Raw genomic sequence first — 12,642 nt, 5'->3', positions numbered from 1 at the left:
ACTTTATAAGAACGTTATAGGAAATTTTGTCTGTTGTTGTTGAAATATTATACTGTCAGTACGCCTTTGAGCTATGTCTCTTATTTTATTTTGCCACGTCGATCATATAACAAAATGTTTTTGTCAAATGTTTAAAAAAAAAGTAAATTTAAAACCCTTCAATTGTACATTCCATAATGATCTTTCAGATAAAATATTAAAAGTACTAACAAGCTGCGCTATATACTTTTAAGTACAACAGGTGAACAGAATTTTAAGAGCGAAAGACTCAGTTTGCTTTCATTATAAGAAATTATAAGAATTATAAGAAAACAAAAAGACAGAAATGGCACTAACCAAATATGAAAAAGGAAAAAGACGGAAGAGACAATTTTGATTTGCAATGCACCAAAGTTTTTGTTGATAGTTGCATCTCTATTACTCTATGGGTTATATATGGCTAGAGTTTAATATTAAGTGAATGAAAAAGTCACATATAAAATTAGAATATTTCCAATAATACAGCCAATACACGTCATATATGACGTCGAATATACCGCTGAAAGCATTTTGTAAAAATGTAAAATTTAGAGCGAATTCCTTTCTTATTTTATCCTAGTTAAAAAGACAAAGAATTCTGTCTGATGTGTCAGAGCATGCAACTGAATCATTCTATAAAAGTCGATTTATGTTATTACTAGTCGATCCTGTTGTTAATTTCTTATAAAATTCACCAAAATGTTAGTGATTACAATTAAAAGTTATAAACCGACAACCAAAAGTCAAAATAAACGCGACATCATTATGACTTATTTTTTATGGTATATTTTAAATTATGCATAATGTATCCAAGAACGATACTCACATCTTCTCTGAAGTAAAAAATCGAGTTTTCTTAATCAATAGGTATCAAATGGTTTTACTGTATTTAACACTTAATTGTATCCTCACTTTTTACTTATCTAACACTAAATTGTATTAATTTTGACGCTACTAAGATCCTACAGAACCTTTAAATAATATAGTTGGTTATGGAATGATTATAGTTAAAACAATATATTCGTCTAAAAAATCTAGATATTGTTATTTTGTATGTATTTATGTATAAGCTAGTTCATCAACTCACTGAATTCTAAGTTATTCATCGAATAAGGTAAAACTCTTGTAGTTATATGATTTGTTGAACAGTGATACAGAACATCGCTGAGGATTTAAATCTAGTCGAATATAACCCAAACTCACATCACCACCATTCAATCTTCTCACTGTGTTAGTTAACAGCAACTTCAGTTCGTCTTTGGTGACTTTACACGCTGAATGGTGATGCATATGCCTGAAACCCAGGTATGTTGTTCAAGGTTTAAATATTCCTTAATTAAAATAGTTTATGGCTACGTGATTTGGGTACCTTCAATCCTTTGTACATGACTTTTTGTGGCTTTATAACTTAGATACCCCAAAATAAAATTTGATGAATACATTAATTATTTTGTCTGTTATTTATTAATTTCAGACATATATCTACGAAAAAAATTAGCAAGTGCTATTTAATTAACCCTATTTAATTAACCAGTGTTCTTTTCTATAATATTCAAATTTGTTAAACATCTCTAACGATTTTATCTAGTTACGGTCGTGCGTCTTGTTTTTTTGATGATTCCTAAAAACCGCGAGTAATAATTTTTGAACATAAAAAAACACTAATATAGATCAGGAACTATTTTTTGTTGTAATATGCGGGGCAAAAGTTCCGCCACCATTTTGATTGCCTATAACTTCGATCAAAGAAAAGATAAGTAAGTTTGGTTTTCATTAAAAAGTTTACTTGGCCTTTATATTTTTTGTTCGTTATGATTGAAAAATTATATCGGCTAAATGGTGACCGCGATTCGCTATGCAACTTTCGGCTCTTTCTAAGACATTTTTCATGACATCCTGCAACATTTGAAGCTGGACTTCTTCAATTTCGTAACGAATATCGTCTTTAAGATGTTAAATCGTTTAGGGCTTATTCATATTAACTTTTGATTTTAAAAAACCTGGCTGGCGATGCTAAATCGCCACTTCGCGAAATTAGTCTTCGTGGAAAAACATCACTCAATAATTTAATTGGTAAACAAGCTGTGTGTCCGGTGGCCCCATCTTGCTGAAACCATATATTCTCTAGTCCTTATTCTACTATTTCAGGTACAAGAAAATTTCGCATCATGTCTTGGTACTGTTCAGCAGTAACAGTAACTGCAACACCTTGGTCATTTTCAAAAAAATAGGTGAATAGTGGATGCAATGATGCTTCATGAATTTGTTGAGGATTCTGTGTTCATTATCAATTTAGACAAAAAATCTTCAATTTTACCAGATAGCCTTATGACTGCATTACTGTACTCAGCTCGTTAATATTCAACTCGTATTTTATCCATAATAAAATCTGGATGTCTACACAATACAATGGTTAAAGCGAAACTGAGCTAAACGTCACATATTGGGAAGTGAAGCCTCTTAGTGAAACCTTAACATTAAGTTGTTTACAAATATTAAAACAATATAATCAAAACCCTATGCAATTTAATCCCTTAAAATTAATTTCTAACTCTGGACATAACCGAATAAATAACAAATTATGAGTCTTGCAATTCACCACCCTTAATTCAAGTAAATTTCTTCGCGCAGAAACACACCCAAACTTTCCCGGTATGGCCAACAAAAACATCCAATTTTCGTACTTCACTCTACGTCGCACCTTTGTAGTCTGGTTTCTATCGACGTTGGGTTAATTTAACTTCTGATCGGTATTAATGGTCGTTCATTATCCGCACTGTGCCAAATAAGCCTTTTGTATGCAAGTTTTCAAAGTTTCTCGTCTATAGTAGTCCGTAGTTTCTTCGATGTTATAGGTTTCGTTGTCGTAAAAAGGTTTATAAATATTTTGAAATTTTTGTTTTAGATCATAAGAAAATGATACATAAGCACGGTAATGTTTATTTTGTGCGTTTTTATTAAGTTTTCGGATACCCTTAAGGTTTGGTTGCCTTTAACGTAGAATATTCTTTGTATGAAAGTTTTACAAAAAAAATGTTTACTGATAAATGATATCAGTTATACAATCAAAACATGCTTCCATCTCTTCCATCAAAAATCGAAGGCATTGTGAAAATGTATTTTGAGAATTGGAAACACACAAAGAAGCTTATGTCTATTGTTGAATATTCCTTATTAGCATAGGCTATATTGTTGTCAACGTCAAGATTATATGTCAGGTCAGATTACCCTTTACTAATATTGCAATCAGTTAAGAACTAAGCCGATCAGACTTAAAACTAAACAATTATAAATTATGATAGGATCAAACAGATTATGTATATTTGTTTTGAAAATGACAGGATTCCTTTATAAAAAAGGAAAATGACAGGTTTCCAATACTTTATAACAGACACAGAAACTTCAACAATAGATGAAGATCGCCTTTCAGCATGGGCCATATTGTCGTCAAGGTAAAGATTATCTGCCAAGTTTAAACTCTTATTCTAAGGATTAACCTTTTTGAAAACTGAAATCAGTTAGAGAAGAAACTGAGCAGATAAGACTCAAAAGTAAAGATGCTTCAAATTTGACCTAAGATGAAAAAGATTGTGTATATTTGTTTTGAAAATAACAGGATTAATATAGATAAAATACAAATTTTACAGAACAAAATCCTGAGAAGTATTGTAGGTGCACCGATACACTATAAGACTAGTTACTTACACCGAGACTTTGAGGACAGTCTCCATTCTCATGTCAATGTAGATGGAATACAACTTTTGGATAACACTAGAACAGGATACAGACTCAAAATAATCAAGAAATGTAGTGTAGTGAAGTGTATTTAATAGAAAAGCAGCAGCATTAATATATAAACATTATTACACTAAAGACTAAAATAGAGCCGATGGGTCATCCTAGATATATAAATAGATTTAAGATCGGCAACGACTACTAGCAATGTAATAAATAAATTCAAAAGAATAAGATTATACAAAGCATATTTAATAAAATACATTATATTTTTAAAAATATGCCCAGGTTGGTCAATAAGTATCCGACATTATTTAACTGCAATAAAACGACTTTTAGCCAACATAAATCCAACTACAACATTTAAGTATTTATTAATTTTAATAACTCTTGTTTCTCGCCATTTTCATCAATATTTCGGCATTAACATAAACTTTTATTACATAATAAAACAATGGGAACACATATTTTATTTATATTCCGTTCGGAAAGTCGGGTAACGTGATTTATATTAGCATTTAACTTACAACCCACTTCTTTGGGAGCTGGACAAGCCCAGCCTTTGATGGTAATAAATTCGGAACATTTTTTCCGTTAAGTACGGAAACGGATAACCGCTGGATAATAATAACTGGGCGGGGTGATATATTAGATTATTCACCCGGGCACATCTAACATTATTTTATTAAATAAAATGGTATTTCGTCATTGCTGGTTTGATGTCGTATTATTAAGTTAAGGTAATCTTCCACGATTATTTTGTTCGGTTTGAACTTTTAATTCGTCGTCTTTCTATTCTTCCGTTTATTCAGCGTTAAAATTTCCATTTTTAAGTGCTTTCAACAACTTTGGCTATTTATATCTACCTTAAAGTCATACTTGAAATAGGGTGATGAATACACTGAACTAGAATCTCAACAAAATCCTTTTCTGGTTGAAAATATGGCGAATCAAGCGTAAATCTACTCACGCGACGTTCATCTTGCGTGGAAGAACTTGTCCTTCAATAAATCTTAATAATCATGAACTGCCTTAAGCAGATAATGTTAAATATCTGGGTTTGGATCTGGATCGACGCTTAATTTGCATAATACTAATAAAGCTTAAACAACTTGGATTTAAATTGAACCGGATGTATTGGTGTAAATTTAAATTACCCTCAGATAATAAGGTATTGCCGTATAAGTCAATTCTTGGGCTCATATAGACTTAGTATTTCTTTCCAAATCCAAAATAAAGTACAAAATAAAGTGCCATCTTTGGCTGTGATGTCAGAGAAGGTTAAAACGTTTATTACCATCCAGCTACATTAATAGACAGATAGACTGTTACTTATAGTGGTCATACCTTTGTAATGTCATCAAGAAATGTGGTTATTATAGTAATACTTCTTTACATTTAGGGCTAACACCAGTATAGAGTACATAATATTTTGGTCCAAGGACACTAAATCTAAGTATTCTTGACTGTATCTTATTCTAAAATGATGAATAACTATTACTGCAATAACTACAATTTGGATGAGCCAGCGCTGTGTTATTTCTTTTCTGAAAGTGTTGAAATGAGCACCGAAGACGCTCAACGCAGTGGACGCCCAAAAGAGGTTGTTACCGACGAAAACATTAATAAAATCCACAAAATCATTTTGAATGACCGTAAATTCAAACTAAATGAAATAGCAGACACTCTAAAGATATCAACTGAACGTGTACATCATATCATTCACAAATATTGGGGTATGAGAAAGCTTTGTGCAAAGTGAGTGCCGCGCGAGCTCACTTTTGACCAAAAACAACGACGAGTTGATGATTCGGAGCGGTGCTTGAAGATGATCAAGCGTAATAAACCCGAGTTTTTGCGTCCAATCGACAGTCATCCGAGTGGATTGCACACGATGAACACGGTCCAAAGAGTGAGAAAACGCAACAGTCGGCTGGTAAGGTTATGGCGTCTATATTTTGGGATGCGCATGGAATAATTTTCTTTCACTACCTTGAAAAAGAAGGATGATCAACAGTGACTACTACATAGCGTTATCGGACCGTTTGAAAGACGAAATCGCCGAAAAAGGCCGCATTTGAAGAGAAAGAAAGTGCTGTTTCACCGAGACAATGTACCATGTCACTGGTCAGTGAAAACATTGGCAAAAATTATATTCTTGATTCAAATTATATTCGTATTCTCCCGATCTGGCCCCCAGCAAATATTTCCTGTCCTTAGATCACAAAAGAATGCTCGCTGGGAAGAAATGTTCGTTGAATGAAGAGGTGACCGACAAAACTGAGACCTATTTTGAAGCAAAGGACAAATCGTACTACAAAAATGGTATCGAAGTTGGAAGATCGTTATAATCATTGTATCACAAGGGAATTTTGTTAAATAAAAAAACTAATTTTGCCAAAAAAACGTGTTTTACTCTGGTAGGCCGGGGACTTAATAGGCCATTGACCTATTATATTTTCATAGTTAGTTTACATTCAGTTAGTTTACGTTATCTAAGGAGACAAAATAAAAAAAAATTCTGTTGTTTTAAAAATGTTTCATCAAAAACGGAATTTTATGTAACACTTGACGAGCTGTTAGGAAAAAATTGTTAAGAACAAACTGACCTTTTCGCGTTTATAGTTCATTCGAAACGGCGTGTTTATACAATAGCGAACACGCAAGTTAGGTTTAAGCAGATATATTATAAAAATAGTAGCCGATAAAATATCCGTACCACTAACCTTGATTTTCAGCTATAATAATTACCGAATCGTTTCTTTTTCGGTCAAGGTATTGCCGAAATCTTTATTCCTACTAAGGGAACAATCCTTTTGAACTGTTGAGAATTGTATTGTTGATGAATTGTACAATTAAGATTTCCTCGTTTCAACCAGAAGCTCTTCAGCTACTAGGTGGATAACTTATAATCTATCCAAAGTTATTTTATACATACGTCATCAAGATGCTTAATGTATTACCTGCCGCAATTTTAAATTCGTTTTAGAACCAGACAATATTTTCCTTTTTATTTTTATTTTCCAGTTAACAAGAGACAGAATGTTGTCTGATAAGTATAAACGTGTAACCGAACTAGCTTGTTAAAGTCGTTCAGTTGCCAAACCTATCAAAAATTCTACAAAACAATAGTAATAAGAGGTTATAAACCGGCAAACGTTATTTTAATGCTTTGCTTGTTCTGATAAATTTCAAATAGATGGTTATTATTACTCTGATTAAAAATTACGAAACCAAACAGAACATAATGCGTCTCTTATCAGTTACGGTGAACAGGAACGAGATGTGGAGGCCCTCTCTGGCCAGTAAAATTCGTTAGAGAGGTACGCACTTTTACTGTTAAATATTAATTTGCTGGTATCTTTTGCACTGAATATTAGTATGGACACGGTCACTGAAATATCTCAAAAAATGAAAAATATGATCTTGTATTCACCGAAAACAAAACCGTCCACATACGAAGCGGGTGACGAATCAAAATCAGCTTGATCTTAGCTCTATCAGAGATTAAATAGATGAAATGTATAAAAAACATTGAGTAGTTTTTCAATACAAACATAATTTAATACAATTATTTCAAAGGTTAGTCTGAAAAGTATAGAAGAGGACTAAGGGAACTTCCGAATATTGCTTTTAAAAGAATACAATTTTCAAAAGCATATAATAAAATAAATACAGGCATTAACCGAACAAATGAAGGAGAAATATAGTGATATCAAAATGTCTTTATAAGAAAGCATTGCACTGAAAGACCAAGAACTAAGCGTAAAAGGTAAATATGCTCTCTAGTGACAGGAAAATATATTACTTAAATATACACTTATTAAATAGTTTGACAAGGCCTCCAGGTGGTACAACTATAAACGCGCCTAGAACTCCAACTCATAGGTGGTATGGAAAAGAGTTCGATGTAAAAATAATCAAACACAACCCTAACCTATAAACTTATAACTGTGTACTTAAGTGTAGTTTTAAGTCATTCGATAACATATGTATTAGATTTGCGATAATGTTAAAATAAATTATATTTGGTGACAGTATATTTGCTTAATTATTTTATTTAGATTCGAATTTTATTGTATGTCAAAGCCAAACTGAACTAAAACTTGTGTTGATACGGCAACATTACGACGTTTTGACGACACAAATTTTGATGACGTATGTACAAAATAACTTTGTATAGACTATATAGTATACAGATCAAAGAAGACCAAAGTAAAGTGGAGAATGCATAATTACAGCTTATTGCTCGATGAATTATAATATATAGTCTGATGCGTTCGAATATGTAACCAAATCAATCGATAAAATTCGTCTGGTTGTCAAATGTCTGCAAAATTCTTCAAAACATCAGTCATAATAATAAGAGCTTATAAACCGGCAGTATTTTTCGATTTAAACGTAATTTACTACAATTATATCACAGAAAACTGTTAGTCTGGAAAGTATCCATAGAAAATTAAGAGATATGCAGCTCTTTGAGGGATGTAAATCATCCCTTCATACACTCTTAGTAGACATAGGATTTAATTTATATAAATATAACTGACGAAGAGGTGTAATGGAACGTACAGGCATTGCCTCTAAAAAAACAACAATTTTTAAAGGCTTATGATAAAATGTGTGTACCTAGACGAGACATGGATATTTCAAAATGGAATATAGAGCCACTCTCGCTTCAACACTAATAAACAGCGTAAAAGCAACAAACATTGATGGGAAATGGTAAGATAAGGGTTTTGATAGTTATAATATTTTTTTAACAATTTCATCATTTTGGAAACAGGCTGCTCATTGCTTGAACAGAACTCAGGTTTTCGTCCAAGTCCAAATCAAGAACTTGGAGGAACCGTCAATTATTGTTAAAGTCAACGCACCATATATAATGCATACTGGGAATGATCCCAACAAGAGGGACATGTGGACAAAGGCTGTAATTAAGGAATGGCTTGCAAAACAAAAATGAATTTCTGAAGATACCAAGTTGTTAGTCGGTAGATATAAATAAAATGTTTAGTTGCATTTTATGTAATTTACTATTAAGTTAATTACTGTAATTAACTTATATAAGTTAAGAAATTTAAAAAAAGTTCAAGTTAACCTTATATAAAAAAAAACAAAATTGGCTTGTTATCAGCATTCAATTTAATACTTTTTGGTGCCCTTATTCGGTTGTTCTTTTTTTACACGCCTTATTTCACAACTCTCGATGGAAATAATTCTACGGCGTCCTTGAACTACATCCGACTTTTTTCTGCTTATTAGAGCCTTTTATATTTTGTTTTTATATAACAGTAATGGTGTGTTTAAGGTTAGCTTTTGTCTATTACGATCAATTAGGCGCTAATATAAAAGAAAATTCTATTTCGGGAACAATATCCTTAATTACCCGTACCTAATAGGGCTCTTCTTTAACAATTCGCAATAAATAACTTAAAAATTATAATTAATATCTTAGTTATTGCCTTTATTTATGAACAATTCTTCTAGGAAGACCTCCTATTAAAGGCTGCGACATGAGCATCTTTCGCTGATACGAGATTCATTCACGATACCCCATTTTTTAATTGTCTTTAAACACGTTGTCTACGTGAATAAGAATTTTCCACAAATTATGATCTTCCAAATGTATCTGAGTTTGTGAAAATCCTTTTAATATTACGTATAATGCTAGTACAATGTGGGGCAAAAGTCCAGCTACCATTTTGATTGACTATAACTTTGCTCAAAGAAAAGATAAGTAAGTTTGGTTTTTATGAAAAGTTTATTTGGTCTTTACGATTGGCGATTCACTATGAACCTTTTGGCTCTTTTAAGGCATTTTCATGATCTCCTACAACATCTAAGACTAAGGCTTAAATTTTTGATTTTAAAAATCCCCATAAGAAGTTTGGTGCTGTTAAATCCGGAGATCTGGCTGACCATGCTAAATCGCCACTTCGCGAAATTAGTGTTCGTGGAAAACGTCATTCAATAATTGAAATCTTGAACGAGCTGTGTGTGCTGTGGCCCCATCTTGCTGAAACCACATGTCTTCTAGTCTTTGCTCTTCCATTTCAGTTACAATGAGTTTTCGAATCATGTCTTGGTACCGTTCAGCAGTAACGGTAACCTCAACACCTTGGTCATCTTCAAAAAAAAAGGGATCAATGATGTTTCCAACATGAATACCACACCAAGCAGTTGTTTTTAGTGGATGCAATGTTGTTTCATAAATGGATTGAGGATTCTTGGTTCCTCAGGCACTAGACGATTAAGATATTTTTGATTATATTATTGATATTTTTGAATAAATATTGTCACTACTTCTGCTCTTTCTTGTGGCGTATATTTATCCATAATAATATTTGGATGTCTACACAATGGTTAAAACGAAACTGAACGTCACATAACCAAGATGGCGCGCAATCAAAATGGTAGCCTTTATTAAATTGGTAGGACTTTTGTTCCACCTGTTATAATAATTATACGACAATCAACATATACAAAAATGAATTCGTATTCACTAGCCTCGCTAAAAATCGAGAACGGCTAGAACGATTTAGCTAATTTTAGTTTCGAGCAAAATTTTGGAAGTTCAAGGAAGGTTTATATGGTGAGAAAATATAGAATAATTGCTAAAAAGAATAGTAAAATCTACGATATTGTTTTCCCAATTTAAGACGTAGGTCATATAAAGTTCGCATAATTTTACAAGTTACTACTGTAATAAAAGTTACTTCAAGTTACAAAATATCGTTATATTTAAAAATAAAATAAGAAATATCACCATAAAACTACTTACCCAGGCCTGTCAGTGACACCATTGGATATTCCAAAATGAGGGGCGACATTTCCACTTTGTACGTCCACATCAGAGGCTTTCTCTCGGACCGTAATTCGAATCGGTTTCACATCACCGGCAATCACAGTTCGCGCTTCACGAATCCTATCGTTAGCGGACAGTTTGTCGATGGGAACGTCACCAAGACTGGAATCCATCGATCCTATCAGCTTGCTCATGTTGTTTTGAACCTCCATCTCCAATGCTTTTGCGTTACCCAGACCGATCGTGGCCACATGATTGTTGGAGTGATTTTTTGAGGAATTATAGGTCTGATGATTCGAATGATTTAAATTCGAGTTGTGATTAGTTGTTGTTCCGTGAATTTCGGGGTTTTTCTTATCTGGTAAAGTGGGTTGTGTGTTATTGTTTAGTGTAGGTTTAGTGGAGTCTGTTTGTGATGGTTGGGTGTGGTCCTGTTTGTCTTTGGATGGTATTTCGGTTAGGGTCGGTGTTTTTCCTGATTTGTCGTTGATTGGTTCATCCTTGTCATGTTTCGAATCAGTTTGGGTCTTGCTTTTAGTTACAGTATCGGTATTTTGACCTTCCGATGGTTTGTTATCAATATTCTTCGTTTTATTCTCGTTATTCTCTGATTTAGGAGCTTCTGGTGTTATGGAAGTCGCGGTATTGGGACTCGGGGTTATCCTAGTATGAAGCCCGCTGTCTTTGATCAAAGTTTTCGTGTTTAAAACTGTGTCGTTCATTTTATTGATCGCGTGGCTGACACTGGTCGCGCTCAACACCCTCCCGTCAATCATCGGCGACACCGCCTTGGATCTCTCGAAGGTAGGGGTGTCAATTTTCAGAGGTTTCGCGACGGTATTGGTCGTACTGGACACCACTGTGGTGGCAGAGGCGGGCAGATCACTGAAATCCGTGTCGGAGGTCGCGGGATCGATCTTGCTGCCTAAATTGGAAGACGTCTTGTCGTGTTCTTCTTCATGCTGGATTTCGCTGGAAGTAACTTCTGTGTTTATCGGTTTCACGTCGTCGAGATTAGTCTTAGGGACACTCGCGGTTTCCGTTTGCTGTTTGTTCTTCGGTACAGTTTTACCCGAACTCGTTTTACTACCCGATATCGTTTTGTTATGTACAGTGGAGTTGGACACGGACTTGGTACTCACGGTGGAACCGAACATTTTACCCGGTTTGGTTTTATTTACATCGACCGGTTCGTTGTTAACACTACTATCACTAGTATAATTTTGATTCTTGTTACCCATGTAGGTTTTCGGAAGCAAATTTGGCCTCGATGAAGTCCTATTGATCGAGTTCCTCCGCGGAGGTAGCATTTTCCTCGGCGAGTCGTTCTCGTCGGAACTGGATATCGGAGGTTTGGGCGGTACTTTCGGTTTGTTCGTGTTGATCTTCGATTGTATGTGGTGATACCTGTAGAAAATAGTTTAAACGTTTAATGCTTTTATGTGTTTTCTAAGAGTGTGTAAAACATTTCGTGTGAAACCAGGTGTATTTGGAATAGGACAAGACACTAGAGGACACTAACATTTCAATTCCTTGGAAGATCCCCGATGGTGTAAATAAGGAGATAAATAACTAATAATAAAGTCAATTAAAAAGTCCCCGGCCTGACACATTGATGGCGCTACTAGAATTAAATCCATATGTTTTTTAGTTACCCTTAAACCTCAAAAGATGCCTGTATAAATTTGACAGCTGTCGGATCATTAGTTTGCGAATTATAGCATTTTGAGTGAAGCAACTTTTGTTATTGTGAAAAAAAAATGGATAAAAAGGAATTTCGCGTGTTGATAATATATTGCTTTTTGAAGGGAAAAAATACAGTTGAAGCAAGAACTTGACTTGATTCCGAGTTTCCGGACACTGCCCCAGGAAATTCAACTATCAAGGATTGGTATGCTAAGTTTAGACGTGGTGAAATGAGAACCAAGGCGGTGAACGCAGCGGACGCTCAAAAGAGGTTGTTACCGAAGGAAACATTTAAAAAATCTACAAAGTGATTTTGAATGACCGTAAATTGCATTAGTTTTAATTGCAGACATTCTAAAGATATCAGCTGAACGTGTACATCATATCATTCACGA

The 12,642-nt window shown here is 33.9% G+C and overlaps 1 protein-coding gene across 1 annotated transcript in view; it reads right to left on the bottom strand.

The window, feature by feature from the left end:
* Positions 1-12,642, bottom strand: part of stum (mechanosensory transduction mediator stumble) — a 52,282-nt gene that overhangs the window by 18,621 nt on the left and 21,019 nt on the right. Inside the window, exon 5 of the mRNA XM_076406868.1 lies at positions 10,538-11,968. Coding sequence (XP_076262983.1) covers positions 10,538-11,968 — 1,431 coding nt within the window. The remainder of the gene's footprint in view (positions 1-10,537; positions 11,969-12,642) is intronic.

Source organism: Rhynchophorus ferrugineus, unplaced genomic scaffold (genome assembly GCF_030347505.1).
Source record: "Rhynchophorus ferrugineus isolate W39M unplaced genomic scaffold, kcgeb_rfMv2 rfM6, whole genome shotgun sequence".
Taxonomy (NCBI): Eukaryota; Metazoa; Arthropoda; class Insecta; order Coleoptera; family Curculionidae; genus Rhynchophorus; species Rhynchophorus ferrugineus.
Note: the sequence above shows the minus strand (reverse complement) of the source record. Positions and strands in the feature narration are given on the sequence as shown.